General features: G+C 35.1%; 1 protein-coding gene across 2 annotated transcripts; it reads left to right on the forward strand.

The window, feature by feature from the left end:
* Positions 1–1383: 1383 nt before the first annotated feature.
* LOC109003428 (protein NO VEIN-like) lies at positions 1384–15494 on the forward strand. Of its 2 annotated transcripts, XM_035692071.1 has the most exons (7): positions 1384–1783; positions 4285–4634; positions 5446–5947; positions 6797–6919; positions 12455–12632; positions 13577–13696; positions 13823–15494. In XM_035692071.1, the coding sequence occupies exons 1-7, from the start codon at positions 1388–1390 to the stop codon at positions 15379–15381; spliced, it is 3228 nt and encodes a 1075-aa protein (XP_035547964.1). In that variant the 5' UTR covers positions 1384–1387; the 3' UTR covers positions 15382–15494. The 2 variants fall into 2 exon arrangements, with proteins under 2 accessions (XP_035547964.1, XP_035547963.1); XM_035692070.1 differs by having other exon boundaries at positions 1410–1783; positions 13577–15494.
* Positions 15495–15760: the final 266 nt, after the last annotated feature.

Raw genomic sequence — 15760 nt, forward strand, 5'->3', positions numbered from 1 at the left:
ACTTAATTTTTAAATCACTAAACTTATCTAAATGCAAAATATCTTTATACGTGGGATCTATAATTTTTTTTAACTCAATATATTTTTACACTTGAAATCTATAATCTTTTTCAACTTCTATAAATACATTTAAACTCATTTTAATATTCAAATACATCTAAACTTATCTTAGATGAGTTTCACAAAACTCACTCTATTATTTCGAGTCATTACTATTTATAAAAAAATCAACTCAACTTAATTTAACTCAACATAACGGAACTTAAGGTTTCGTTTGTTGTTGGAGATGAGATGAGATGAATTGATATTAAAGTTAAAAGTTGAATAAAATATTGTTAGAATATATTTTTTTAATATTATTTTATTTTAAAATTTAAAAAAATTGAATTATTTATTTTATTTTGTGTGAAAATTTAAAAAAATTCTAATAATTAGATGAGATGAAATGAGATAAATTAATAAGAATTGTGAAAACAAATTAATTCAAATATATTTGGATATTGAATTGAGTTGAGTTAAGATGATAAAATATTATTAAAATATTAGCTTTTAATATTAATATTGTTTTAAAATTTAAAAAAATTAAATTATTTATTATATTTTATATTAAAATTTAAAATAATAATAATAATAAATTAAAATGGATAGAAATAGATTTGAGATTAAAGAAACACTAAAATCTACACCGACATAGATCTTTCGAGGATGGTCCCCATGTAAATTTGTTTTTTGTTTTTTTATTTACCGATTAAGAAAGTGTTTTTATTTCCTCGTACTTCATTCGCCTGACCAGGACCACTCCCCGACACGAAAGAAGGAAGAAAAATCACGCTACGTTACATTCAAATCTCCCGTGTTTGATGCCCGTGGGCCGCGCCCACTGTAGCCGGAAAAAAAACGACACAAAGATAAAGATATCATGTGGGTGGGTCCCGATACCGTACGAAACCTTCTTTAAAAATTGTACGAAAATATATTTAAGTTGTGTTTGAATGTTGAAGTAAGTTGAGTTGAATTGAATTGAGATGATAAAATATTGTTAGAATATTATTTTTTAATATTATTATTATTTTGAGATTTGAAAAAATTAAATTATTTATTATATTTTATATTGAAATTTAAAAAAATTGTAATAATGAATTGAGATGAATTGAGATGAGTTTGGTAACCAAATTCACGTTTAGAATGAATTTAAATGTTAGAGTGAGTTGAGTTAAAACTTAAAATGATAAAATATTATTATTTAATATTATTATTATTTTAAGATTTTAAAAAAATTAAATTATTTATTATATTTTATGTTAAAATTTAAAAAAATTATAATAATAAATTAAAATGAATTAAAATAAATTGATAATCCAAAACACGCCAAAAACCAGGATTGCCTATGATGGGTGAGACTCGTCAGACTTTCCGTAGCCTGCTCCTACTGCTTTCATTCTTATTTCGTTTTTCTCAACTCTCCTACTCTCTCCCACCTATGTACGGACAGCCCTCCGCCAGAGGCGGAGGTGTAAGCAGCAGGGGCCGGCATAAGCCCCCTTACCAGAACCGACCCAATGAAAGATCCCAAGCTGGGAAAGACTCAAAAGAGCTTCTCGAGAAGGTGGGACGCGCCGTTGTGGAGGCTCGCCTCAAAATTCTTGGGAGTGGAGAGAGCGTGACGTCGTGGAAAGTGTCTCAGGAAGCGCTGTTGATGCTCAAGATCGACTCGTGGAGCTCTTTAGGATTTTCGATGCAGGAGGTTCCGAATCTTCATCGCCTTCTTGTCACGGAAGGGAAGGTGCGTAACGCGGGGGTGCATATTTGTTCTTTTATTTAGTTATATTATATTTCTTCTCCTCTAGTTAAACCCTGCTTGGTTGCTGAGGAAGTGGAGGAAAATGGTCGTGCGCAATCGAAGGTTAGACTTTCTTAATACCGAGAGCATTAGTATTAAGAAAAATTCTAATATCATCGGCGCACCATACTATTGATAATTTTTTTTAGAATTTTTTTCTCTTATTAAATCTGTGGCGAATGAATAATAAATAAATAAAATTAATTATTTTAAGAAGAATAAAATTAATAAATTAAAAAATAAAATAAGAATGGTGTGAAAGGATCACGAGTAGTAACTATAATATTAATTGATCTGTTTGGTTTGCTGAGAAGCTGAGTGCAACATCATTCGCCTCGTGACTGTTTGGACTTTGGCGTAGTTAGGAGTTTTTTACTTTTGAAAACAAAACTCCGTAAAAAAAAAAAAAGAAAAAAGTAAGAAAAAAAAAGCAAGAAAGAGAACAAAGATCCATAAACAATAAGGTCTAGAATCTAGATCGGGGTGTAGCTGAGATTTTAAACCTGGCGAGGGTACTTGAATATTAAAGATATAAGAATAATGTTATAGCTCCCGTTGGAGCTTTAAAAAAAATATTAAGGAAGTGTTTCTGACGTTGTTTTAAATTTATTTTATTTTTTGAAAGTATTTAAAAGTATTAAAAAATTTTATATAAAAAATAATTTAAAAAAAATATATTAAAAGACATGCTAGAGCTTCAGCGGGAACCAGTAGGAGCTGCAGCATTGTCCAAAAATATAAATTTATAGGTACGTCTATTTTTTCAGTATTTTTCAATTATTTTAAAAGAGGAATGTTACATACAATTATAAAATGCGTAAATGTCATGCACTCGTTTTGAAAAAGAGTGAAGTTTATTATTAAAAAATTAATTTCTTTTCATATAGATTCTATATTTATTCATTTTTTTCAAAATGATTATACGACACTTGCATACTCACAACTGTAAATATTATTTATCATTTTAAAATACAATATTTTTATATGTTTAAAACGTATTTATTTTTAAAAAATGATATTTACAACCGATCGGCTGAAGTCCCCACATCATTTAGATGGAAGTGGCTACACGCATGCAGGATTTCTCTCCGTGTGACCCAGTCTTCCTCAACAAATTTCTTCATTTCTCAAAACACAAAGCCACCATCATTTTTCTATTATAGATATATTCTGCATTTTTCTTCTCAAATCGAGTTTGATCTACTTTGAACCAAAATATGTTCTGTTAAAAAAGATTTGATGGGCTAAGGTCAAAAGCATAGGACAACTTGTTGGAGCATGGATCATGGTGGTGTCAAGTATGGCTTTCTTGAGAGAAAGAGAGTCCATGCATATTTATCTATAATAAAAGAGAATCGAAAAAAATCCAGATCGGCAATGGTGGCTCGTCGGAAGATAGACCTAGGTTTGAAAATTTTGGAAGTGACGATTCCAAATGTACAACGCATGTGGCTGCTAGCTGCCATAATTTGTTTTGGCTCGTGGAAAAAGCATATGGCCTTGGAGACGTGTGTTCCACGCGCCGTTCGTTTAGCAGTGCTTTCAATGGGGTTCTAAAAGTCCGATGACTATCAGGCACGATGGTCTCGTGTGTGTGGTGGTTCGGTGGCCGGAAGGCAATATATCAAATATTTTCCGATCTAGTGGAAGAAAAAAGATTATTGGAAAACACTTAAAACTATGGTGATGGAGGAGAGAATAAGTAGATGGGAGACCGTAGGAAGCTCCTCCCTCCCCCTCTGATGGAGAGGGTCGGCTGAGGTTTTTTTTTTCCTAGAGAGAAGATGGAGAGAAAAACTAGAGAGAGGGCTGAGCTTCTCTGGAATGGGTTGTCTAAGCTTTCTTTCTTTTACCTAAAGAAGTGTGGAGTTTTACGTGCATAGGCAAAGAAGCAAGTACTAGACAGCGGAAGGAGAGCGCTTTTGAAAAAGTAGAATTGACAAATATCATATATGGTTGGCGTCGTATATTGCTCTCTCCAAGTTGGCCACAAAAGGAAATGATTCAAATTTACATTCAGATCAAGAATGTATATACCCGTATACTCGGGCCTTTGTCCAGTGTACTTGGATCTTTATCTGTTTTATGTTCAATAAAATTTTGTTTATCAATAAAAAAAATCTAAGAAGCCACATTTTGCTGTCCCCAAAGAGAGGCCCTTTTTCAGTCAACCTATAAGGAGCATGTATACGGGAGATAAAAACTATTGGGAAATTCATTTTTGCTTTTATGGGGAGCTCTAGGACTACTCTATTTATAATTGGCCTGCTTAGTTTAGTTGATTCTGAGTCTGTCCATGAAAACCAAGAGAAAACTTACAAGCAGTTCATTTACCCCATTTCCTTAACGTTCAACATGGTGGGTAGTATATTCCCGTAATTTTTGTTTAATTTTTCATGCAGTGAGCATCTATAAAATCTTTATATTTTTGTGTGGTCATGTAGATAAATACATTTATCCATTGCTTTATTGAGGTTCGAAGAATTACTTCATTGTATGATTTGGAAGTGGCAATCTGCGAGAATGAGGGTGTAGAGAAGTTTGAAGAGCTGGAGTTGGGCCCTTTGCTACGACACCCACTTATCTTGCATTATTTCTCAGTGAACTCTGATGTAACAGAAGTCTTTAAAATCACTAGTGGAGAGATAATTTCTTTCCTTTGGAAGTTCTTTTATTGGAGTAAGAAGCACCATAAGCATAAAGATATTAGGGCTGAAGAGTTTTTGGATTTCATTGCTAAGAAGCAATCGGTTGAGAGCAAGGAAAAGCTTGGCATACGAATTCAGAGCTTGGGGTATGTGATATTCTATTTCTACTTTTTAATAAAATAGCATTATACTTTCATTAAAAAGAATGTCTAGGAAGCTGAAGACCTATGTTAATTTATGGACATAAAACTCACACGACAATGCATGCACTTTCCATAATGAACTGATGTATTTTCTATCTTTGGCGAGATTTCTATGGTACTTGAAGTTTACAATTTATCTCATAGATCATTTATATTGACTCAACCAATTCTGCATTTGCTTGTGCAATTGTTTCTTTTTGACAATATTGCTATGCGCACGAGATCACTCTAGCCCAAGGTATTGCCATTTCTATTGAAATTCAGCTTAGGGATATTGTGTTGCACGAGATCACTCTTTCTTTTTGTTTTTTAGAGGGAAAGACTAGTTTTTTCCTTTATTCGCTTTTTTGTTTTTACTGTGCATCGTACTTGTTGATTGTGTTCACCTGTTAAGTATTCGAAACTTTGGTTGATTGGATTAATCCTTATAGATTTTCACCATTTATATAGTCAAGACTTGAATAGATACTGCATTCACTTTCGACTACATCTCCTCTCTATTGTCTTATTTTCTGTAATGTTGATTGTTAACATCTAGGTTTTAAAACCAGTTAAACATGCTTTTTGATGCTGCCTTTAGACTTTGTCTATGGCAGTGGATCAAAGTGTCATTTTTTTTTATTTCATGATTTTAGCTCCCTTGAGGGCCAATGCAATGTAGTGGCACTTTGTACTCATAACTACCGATTTGCCCATTCGCTCTTATACATGCAAAGTGACATAAGATTGTTTTTCAATTGATTGATGATCATAGGATGCATATTTCTGCTATTCGAAAAGCGGGGTACTCAGAGAATGCCACAGTAAAAAAATCTGTGGAGGCATTGAAATCAGAATCTGATAAGAAATGCAGGAAACATCCTCCTTTGTCATCACTGAAGAAGCAGCTGAATGAACCTTCCAATTCTACACGAAGTATTGAATCATTTTTATCAGAAAAGACGGATTTATGTGGAGGAGACAAAAGATCATTCATTTCATCAAGCTCAGATGATGAAAACAGTGATGATTGTACTTCTTATGATGAAAGGATTGGCAATTCTACACAAACTGTTAGAAGTTATGACCAAAATATAGATATAGATTTTCATGCAGTAAAATATTACAAGACTGAGGAGGATGGCAATGTGAATGAAGCTGATCTTGCGATTGTGAATGACTCTAAGAGGACACGCTTATCAAAAAAGAACACTAACTCTATGAGGTCGTTTATAACAACCTGGAACAAGGCGTGTCAGGAGCATACAGTGCCTGAGGTATGTTCATCCTCTTGTTACAGATTATATTTTACATCTTTCGCCAGCTTCCTATGATTTATCTAAGTGTTGAAGTTTAGTTTTGCTTTATATGATTTATTTTTCAGAATATGCTTATAAGTGGAATTCTTTGGAACGAGTTCACAATACTTCTAAAGTTTGAAACCTTTTTTTATATCATATATTGCATGATCTTTTGGATTTTTAGTACAGGATTTAGCTCAGTTGGATTGGCTGGGAATTTCAATAGTTTTAATTATCAGAAAGACAAATAATCAAGAGAAAAAGGAAACGCTTGCCAAGAAATCTTGCTTCTTATACTACATGAATTAAGACTGGTATTATGGAGTTGAACAGTTTTTTTTTTTTACTGTGCCATATCTTTTGTGATTGTATCAGGTCTCTGAAGTGTTTGGACTGTAATGTTTTTACTTTGTAGAAACCTAGGAATATATGCGACAGCTAGGAAGTCTTAGTTTGAATATTGAGTCTCTCTCTCTCTCTCTCTATATTTTTTTTAAACTAAGAGAAAAACTAAGTTTCTCTTTCCTTTCTCTTATATCCTTAATTTTCAATTTTTGTATAGTACAAGAAAAGGAAAAAGGAAATTAAAAGATTGAAGAATTTGCACTTTCATTTTAAACTATGCCTGTCCATCTTCTATAATAATCATGTCTCTACATCTATTTCTTGTGCTAAGGATATGTTTCTAAACAAGAGTGATCTTTTTGATTGTTGCTAGTTTGCTTACAAAAATGGCATGTAATTCTCAGTTGACGTCTCCTGATTTTTGTCTCTTTTTCTTGATTATCAGTACAACTTATCTTACTTTCTTAACAATACTTGCAGGTTTTCAAGAGGATGCTTGAATTTTATGACAAAAAAGCTCCAGGAAAAAGGAAAGAGAAACGAATGAAGAAAATTGAATCAATGTTTTCATCCTTCCCCTGTGCTGGATTACTAAATGTTGCAGTAAGTCAAACGTGTTGAGTTTTAACACCATACTTTGATAATGTAATTTAACTAGATAATAAAATCTCAGTATTACCAATTAATTGGAATTTTGTTAGATCAATGTTTTTTAAACCACTTCTATACTCATTTCTAGGGTGTAATCTTTCATATCTTCATAAAAATAATAATAATGAAGAAGGAATTCTATCTCACATCCTTTTGCTACTTTGAGGTACTGGAATTAGTTGGATATGGGGAAATGACGCTTGATTTTGATGATAAAAGCAGGATTGTGCACTGCAGTCGATTTCTATCTTTATCTCTAATATTACTTGACATATTAAAGTCATGCTCTCGCCAATTCTTATGATCAACAAAATCTTGTCTACCTATAAAAAAATAAAGGCCCTGGTGCAGTACTTTCTATATTATTTCTTGAGTCCTTTAGTTAGTTGTTGGTAAAATTCCCGTTGTGAAGATTATTGCTGGAACATGCCTTGATCGAAGATATATCATTTTCTATGTTTTACATATATTTCCCTCCTTTCTTCTTGGAGAAAAAGGAAAAAAACACAAGTATTTGTCTGTCAATTCTTTTCTCTCTTTTTCTTTCCTCCTCATACAACTTCCTTATTTAAGATTGTTAATTATTTCTTGATCAAATACTTAATCCGTTCCTGAGTCTTACACTCATATCTTTTTGTTCCTCTGGTTTAAAATTTTATAAATTTTGATCCTCGGATTTGATATTTTTTTTCAATTAAGTCCTTTTGTCAGATTTCCCTTAGAAATCAGGAAAAATATGGCTTGGCATGCCATGTGTCTACCACGTATAGACAGGTGGCATGCCATGTGACAAAAAGTTTTAGAAGCTTAAAGATTATATAAAAACTTAAAAAACAATTAAAAACCTAAAATAGAAAAAAAAATTGAAAGTAAAAAACAAAAACCAGGGTTGGCTGCAGCCATCCTTGGCAGACCCAGGCTGCCTTGGTTGGTAACCCAGGCGGTGCACCTGGGTTTCTAACCTAGGTGCCATCTAGGCATGCTGTCCTCCAACACAAGGATGCTGCTTCTTTAAAAAAAATTATTTATAATTTTTTAATTTTAAGAAATTGTTTTTCAGTTTATTATTTCAATTTTTCAATCTTTTGTTTTATTTTTAATTTAAGTATTTTTTTCAGTTTTCTATAATTTGTTTTGTTGTTTAATCTTGTTTTATATATTTTAAGAGTTTTTATTAATTCTGACACGTGGCATGTCATGTCAGATTTCTGTTAGAAATTTGATGGTCTTAATTAAAACAATTTCAAATCTAATGATTAAAATGATAAAATTGAAAACCAAAGGAACAGAAAGATAAGAGAGCAAAACCCAGGGACAGATTAAGTACTTGACCCTTATTCTGTCAGATCATACATTTAAAAGTGGTATTATTACAGCCTCCTTATCAGTATTCAGAAAAATGATATTATTTAAGATAGATAATTGCTTTTTACAATTCTTTGGTACGTTGGTCGGTGAGTCGAAATATTGCACTCCTGTGTTGTGTTTATAAGCTGCTTATTTGCATGCTGTTTCTTGTGCTACTCTATTCCTTGTGCCACCTTTTCTCCCCATCTAATCTTTACCCATGAGTGTTTACATCCTACGAGTTGGTTCATGATATATAGTCCATTGACTAGGTCTATGGTATTTGAAAAAGAAAAAATCTATTCATCATCTTTTTTCTCATCATCCCATGATATGACATTAGATGATTGAAGACTATTTATTATATTTCACTTGTGAACCTATCATCTAATGCCACATCATGTGATGATGAGAAGATTATGAGAATTGGGATGATGAGTAGTATTACTCCTGTACGAGTGCATCTCTTGTAACACCGTAATGGAAGGCCCAAGCCACATCTGGGGCCCTGGGCCATACTCCTAAATGACTAGTCAATTGTATAATTGGAGTCCCATTGGAATCATTATAAAGAGCGAGAATTTTTCCCTCTCAAGCAATGTGGGACCCCATACACCACCTACACTTACCAATCTGTATGGGGTATCACATCTACTTTATTTATTTAAAAAAGTGTAAGTTAGATTGTTGAGTTTTTTATTTCTAAATCATTTGAGGTCTATCAAAATTCTCATGACTTTGAAAAACGATTGACCTCAATAGTTGGGGTTGTTTCACTAGAAGGAAACCACACTTTATATACCCTAGTGGCCTTAATTATTCGCATGCAGACGTGTTTGGTTTCCTCTAGTGACTTAGTTGCATGGTCTTGTAAAACTTTTGTTTTTGATAAGTAATCAAGAATTTTATTGATGAAAGCATTAGGCATAGCCCATGTATACTCGTCATAAACAGAATATACACCTAAGCATGCATAAGTGTTTGGTTTCCACTAATGACTCTAGTTGCATGGTCTTGTAGACCTTTTGTTTTTGAAAGGTTTTTTTTTTTTTTTATAAGTAAAAATATTATATATATCAAAAGGAGTAACCAAGTACACTGAATGTATACAAGAGAACACTTTACCCATAATAGAAAACCCCTAATAACCCAAGAAGCCCGTGAAAAACAACCCAAAATACACCAAGCCCGACCCCAACCCCTTTCTTCCCGTAGAACTAAAACTCTACCCAGAAAATCCACCCCCAACCCCTTGTTTGCTCATCTTCACAATGCTCTCCCTTTAGACTTCCCTCTAGTTGAGCTACCACCCTTAGCGTCGTAGTTGATTGCCGAAAAAAGACGCTGTAATTCCCTGCTTTTCTTGAAACTTGATTTGGTTTCAAGCATGAAGCTTGCCTCGATTGCAGTAATTAGTTCTTTAAATTGGTCTTCACATCCTTCATGTGAAATTTCCATGAACTGCTGAATCTCGTTAACTTTAGGCAGAATCCAATCCGCTATTGGAGGAAGAGAGACCAGGCGAGCCACAGTATTCAACTGCACTCCCGACTCTAGGCATTCCTTTACACAAGGCACCAATGCCAAATCCATATTCAAATCCCGTACCTCCTCAGCAACTCCATTGGTTCGCTCCAATGGTATGACATCAAGTTCCTTCACCTCTGGTGACCCTTTATGTGCAACTTCAACGGATCCCTTCACCAATGGTATGACACCATTTTCCTACAACTCCGACGAGGGAGCCATAGTTTCTTTGGGTACAGAAGTCACCTGAGGCGAATGACATTCCATTGCAGATGTCTCTACGCCAATACCCAACATAGAACCCACTTCAAATAACCTAGACTTCCTTTTGACCCGCCATACTCTTCTGGATCTGGGTATAGGAATATGGCCGAATCCGATTTTCTGTTTTCCTTTATATGAGTTTAAAGGATTTGGGCCTATCTTAGTCTTGTTCCTGACAACCTTGTTGCCTCCAGCTGAAAACAGGTCTATTTCCGTAGACAAAAAAGCTATCGCTGCCTTCAATTCGACAAGTTGCATTTCCATCTCCTTTAAAGAATTATGTATCACGACAAGCTGGTTCTGAGGCATGATCTGCAAACTACTTTCATCAATCCCCTTACTATGAACCCCCGAAGCATGACCGGTCTTCAGAGTTGCCGCATATGATCGCCTTGCCACCGTGGATATACTTGGGTCTTTATGATTCACCTCCAAGTTGATGTTCTCATTCTTCTTTAGGTTTTCCTTCTTTGACCCATCAGCAAAAAGCATATCCCCAGCTCTGCGTAATTCCGCAACAAATTTTTGCCAACCTAGACCTTCATACCCTTCAGGAATGACTACAACACTCCGCCGGCCTCCTCCACCGTATTCGGTGATCGTTAGAAACCTACCATGCTTGTTGGAGCATCGTTGAGTCATAAATGTTCTGTTTCCTTCGCGCAAGTGTTTTGTGAAATCCAAATTTCTCCCTGCCTATAATACTGCTTCCACCGTAGCCATCAGCCATTCTATACCACTACGACCCATCACTACAAATCTCTAAACCCTTCTACTCCTCTCCACAATTTTTAAGGAAGACCGCCATGTTTTTGACAAAAGCCTTCGATTCCACCCAAAAGTGCACCAGCTGACCCATTGTTTTTTCCACTAACAAGTTACCACAATTCAACCATATTGTTTTTGATAAGTAATCAAGAATTTTATTGATGAAAGCATTAGGTAGCCATTGCACACGGACGTATACAAAAAATACACCTAAGAAGATCAACAACCGCTATAAGGAAATCATGAACACTTAGTCTGTCAAAATCTATGGCACTTGCCTACAGGAACAAAGTATTAAAGTTTACTTTAAGCTCATCCAATATCCACTCATAATCTTTGAAATTTCTATCTTTCATTTCCCTCCAAATGCACCACACAGAAAAATGGGAGTTGTCTTACATATTGCTCCAGTTTGTAGATTGCCATGTACGCCTCTTCAGTTAGCTAGAAAGTCAACTAATTTTCTAGGCGTCACCCCTACTAATCCCTTTCTATCAAATAAATCATTCCATAGGGTTCTGGCTACCTCGCAGTGTTGTGGTAGATGATCTATGGTTTTCCCGTTATTTTTGCACATACAACACTAGTTCCACCATAATGACCCAGCATTTCCCTAGGTTCTCTTACGTAAAAATCATCCCTAAGGAAGCAATTTATCCAAAAAAGGAACCTTTCAGAGGCGCCATTATCTTCCAAATATTTTTCTAAGAAAATGGGTTAGTTTCTTGGATAGTGAGGACCTGATAAAATGAACAAACAGAGAACTTCCCTTTGTTATAAGGGCACCAAAGGGCATTTATCTCCATCTGCAATTCTCACTCTTATAGAGTACAAAGATCAGAAAACTCTGAAAAAGGCATCAACTTCCTAATCTTGTGCTGTTCTAAAAAAATTGACATACCATTGAATAGAGCAACTAGAAATTTCCAAAAGATCAGTTACTAAGGCTTTTTGTACCTGCGATCCCATACATTTCTGGAAAGGCTTTCTTTAGTATCCTATCTCCACAGCATAAGTCATGCTAAAATGTGATTCTGGACCCATCACCCATCTCAAGTTGAGTGTGTCTAGAGAAAACCCTCCACCCTTTTCTTATATGCTTCCACAACTCCACCCCTTGAGATTGATGCACCTCTTTCTAGCACCAAACTCCCCAAGCCCCATCAAACTTTGCATCTTTACAGCCTTTCATAAGCTTTAGGTTGCTCTGCCCATAAACTTGATTGCTTGTAAGTGGCCATGTTTTATTGTCTATGACTTGTATACTTTTTTTGATTAGTAAACAAAATTTTATTAATCATAATATTAGGCATAAGCCCAAGTATATGGGACATATACAAGAGTGTGCGTTGTTAATGACATCTGTATTAATTGTTTGACTTCTCCAGATGGAATAGGTGCTGTAACTTAATTTATCCTCTGTTTGTTGGGATCTCCTCATTTTGCATTGCTCTTTGTTGGCATACATTTACTGACTCACCTATGTGATGCTCAATACTTTATATAACATCGCATATTATGACCCTAGATGCTTCCATATGAGATCCCATTTATGGTTACGCTGTATTTTCCATATTTCAGATCTCATCTATCAAATCTGGAATGTGGGACATCATATATGATACACACGAAGCTGCAAGTGAGAAGGAATTAACAAACAGATTTATCGAAAAATCTTCTGAACATGAGATCACAGATGTTGATCCCAGTGTTAAGGATGCACCAGTCATTGCTGAGAATGAAGTGGAGCTTATACACAGTGAGTAGTGCTTGCTCTTAAAAATGGACTTTTTTTGTATAATGGTTCGACTATGGTCCCCATTTTCATCATTTTCTAATTATGTCTTTTATTTTATTTATTTATTTATTTTTTTTTTGGGGGGGGGGGTGCTAATTTTTTTAATTGCTAAATGGACTGTAAATGCACCCAAAATTAACAATTTTTTCAAAATTGTTGCCTGAAAAACAGGAGTTAAATATTAGGATCCTTTAAACTATGCTTGCAATACCTAGATTGAGTATATGAGAGTAGTGAATGAGATCCCATGTTGCCTGGGAACGAGAAATTCTTGCTTTTACAATGATTCCAAGGAGCTTCAAATTGTAACATTTACTAGGTCACAAAAATTCACAAAGTGAAAATTTCATTGCTTACAATGTAATAAAATGGGCCGCTTTTAATAATATCATTGGAAGCATTCCGGCACACTCTATACCTCCCCATCTTCTTGACCCAAACTTTATTTTCAACCCCTCTGAATCCCTTCTATATCTGACTTTGTATTGTATTCTATTTGAATTTATTTGATTCATTTTATTAATATAAAACATAGTCATAACCCAGATGTGGTTTGAGTGTTCCTTAGATCGTTAAAGCACTAATTTTTCATTATCTTGTATTTTGAATTTTATTGAAAGGCATAGAATTCAGGTCATTAGACTCTTGTCACCATACCACTAATGTATATACATGCATTGAAGTTTTAGGAAGATTATGTTGAACTTCGATATCCACGATCAAAAAAGCCTATTTTCATTTTTCTGGGTGACCATAATTTGGTATTATTTACTCGTTAAGTGAATTTGGGAATACTTCAACATTTTGTGAAATTTCGGGGTTCCCTTACCTCAATTCCCAAGCATTCCTAGTATTATCCCCCATTCACTTGTTACACATTATTATTATGTGTTATTACTTCACAGGTGTTTCTGTTCAAGACATTATCAGAAAAGTGGCAACGTATTTTGACCTCAATGACGTCAACAGTTATGGCATACCACTCCTTGAAAGAAGAATCATCCTCTTGAGGAAGCTTTATAACTGTGAGTTTTGGCTGGCAGAACAATTTTGTGCCAAGACGTTCAAGTCCCTTGGTTATGGGGATTTTTTAATGTTCCTTGAAAAACATGCCTCTCTGCTACCTGATCAGATGCACAATTTCTTAATAGGTGATGTGTATGAAAATTCTCCTTTGGAGGTTTGCATGCTCCAGAATCAATTGGTTGTTTTACTAGCACAAGCTTTGAATGGCTTATGGGGAGAAAAAAAAGTTACCAAACAGATGATTTCTTCACTGCTAATGAGGCAATTCCCATTGATTGGTTTCAAAATTTCTGAAAAAGGTTCTGTTGCTGATTTTCTAGATATTGTGGGGAAGCATAAGAGCAATGTAATCTCAAAAGCTGTCCTATTTTCTGTAACATTATTTGGAATGAGTCATGATGGAGACTCGCTAGCCCATCATGAAAATGATCTAGTGGAAACCACCGAGGTGAAAATTGACATCAGCCAAAATGCTGGAGCCCTTAATTCTGTTACATCCAAGGATGCTATTGAACTTTTATGTAGGGCACCGTTGTTGTCAGATTTAAACTTATGGACACATTGGGACCTGATATTTGCTCCCTCGCTTGGTCCTCTTGTAACATTGTTGTTGAATGAAGTCAACACGCAGAAGTTATTATGTTTAGTGACTAAAGAAGGAAAGGTTATCCGCTTGGATCATTCAGCTACTGTGGATTCATTCTTGGAAGCTGCACTTGAAAGATCCCCTTTACAAACAGCAGTGCAGCTTTTATCTCTGTTCTCTTTAGTTGGGGGTGAAAAATATGTTCCCACGTCTCTTTTAAAGTGTCATACACGCCATGCATTTGAAGTTATTATGAAGACTTTATTGGAGAATATGGAAGTAAACGAGGCTCAAAACTCTCTGATGCAAGGATACACAAGACGGAGAATGGTTGTTGAAACTGCTACTAGTAACTTGAGTAATGAATTACTCATAAATTTTGAAAAAATGAATAAAGCAGTGCCTGTTATATCCAGATTTGTTCTTGACTGTCTTGGCTATTTACCCCCAGAGTTTCGTGGTTTTGCTGCTGATATATTACTTTCGGGAATGCGATCTCTTATCAAAGATGCTGCTTCAGCCATTTTGTCTGAATGCAACCAAACAGAGCAGCGTCTCATGCTTCATGAAGTAGGACTTTCTCTTGGTATTGTAGAGTGGATTGATGATTACCATGCATTTTGTACCACTGATGCTAGTGATTTGTACCCACATGAAACTTTATGCTTGAACGTTGTTGCACCTGAGAAAAGCATCAGCTCAAAAACTATGCAAGATGTGTTGGACAAGCCTTCCACTTCTGAAGTAAATACAAATGTATCTGCTGTGGCAGATGGGCATAAAGAACAATGTACTGGAGTTTGTCAATCAGTTGCTGGATTAGAAGTTTTTGATGGAATTGGCCATGGTCCCACACAACGTTTGTCTGAACTTGATGATCATAAGAATGCATCCCTGGTCATTGAATCTATCAGGCAGGATGAATTTGGTCTGGATCCAAGTCTTTCTAGCATTGATAGTAGCATGTTGAAGAAGCAGCATGCTCGCCTAGGGAGAGCTCTTCACTGTCTTTCACATGAGTTATACTCTCAGGATTCACATTTTCTTCTTGAGTTGGTAAGGGTATTGCCTTTGTTTATTTCACTGTGCTTACAATAAATTGACATGAACAACACATTGGACCATCCAGGTTCTTAGAGCTGATATTTTGAGTCTCATGTTCTATTAGCAATTATAGTTATAGAAATACTTGTGCGTGTGTGTATACACTATTATTGTCATCCCAAATAGGTTTCTTTTTTAACACGGCACCCAAAGGAAGGCCCAAATATTTCATCGGCAGTTAAGATATCTTGCATTCCAAAATGTTAGCCATTCTCTCCACATTCGGAACATCCCCTACTAAGACTATTTTTTATTTAGCCAAGTTCACCTTCAACCCCGAAGCAGCTTCAAAGCATAAAAGGAGTGCCTCAAAGCTCAAATTTGATCATGGCTGGCCTCACATAAGATTAGGGTATAATCGACAAATAATAGA

The sequence above is a fragment of the Juglans regia genome, chromosome 7 (assembly GCF_001411555.2).
Source record: "Juglans regia cultivar Chandler chromosome 7, Walnut 2.0, whole genome shotgun sequence".
In the NCBI taxonomy this organism is placed as follows: Eukaryota; Viridiplantae; Streptophyta; class Magnoliopsida; order Fagales; family Juglandaceae; genus Juglans; species Juglans regia.

What these genes read in the sequence shown, in the direction of transcription:
- LOC109003428 (XM_035692070.1), top strand. Translation starts at nt 1,481, where the DNA reads ATGTACGGACAGCCCTCCGCCAGAGGCGGAGGTGTAAGCAGCAGGGGC. An exon ending in TTCTTGTCACGGAAGGGAAG is followed by an intron (nt 1,784 to 4,284) that starts GTGCGTAACGCG and finishes GTGGTCATGTAG; the next exon opens with ATAAATACATTTATCCATTG. An exon ending in ATACGAATTCAGAGCTTGGG is followed by an intron (nt 4,635 to 5,445) that starts GTATGTGATATT and finishes TGATGATCATAG; the next exon opens with GATGCATATTTCTGCTATTC.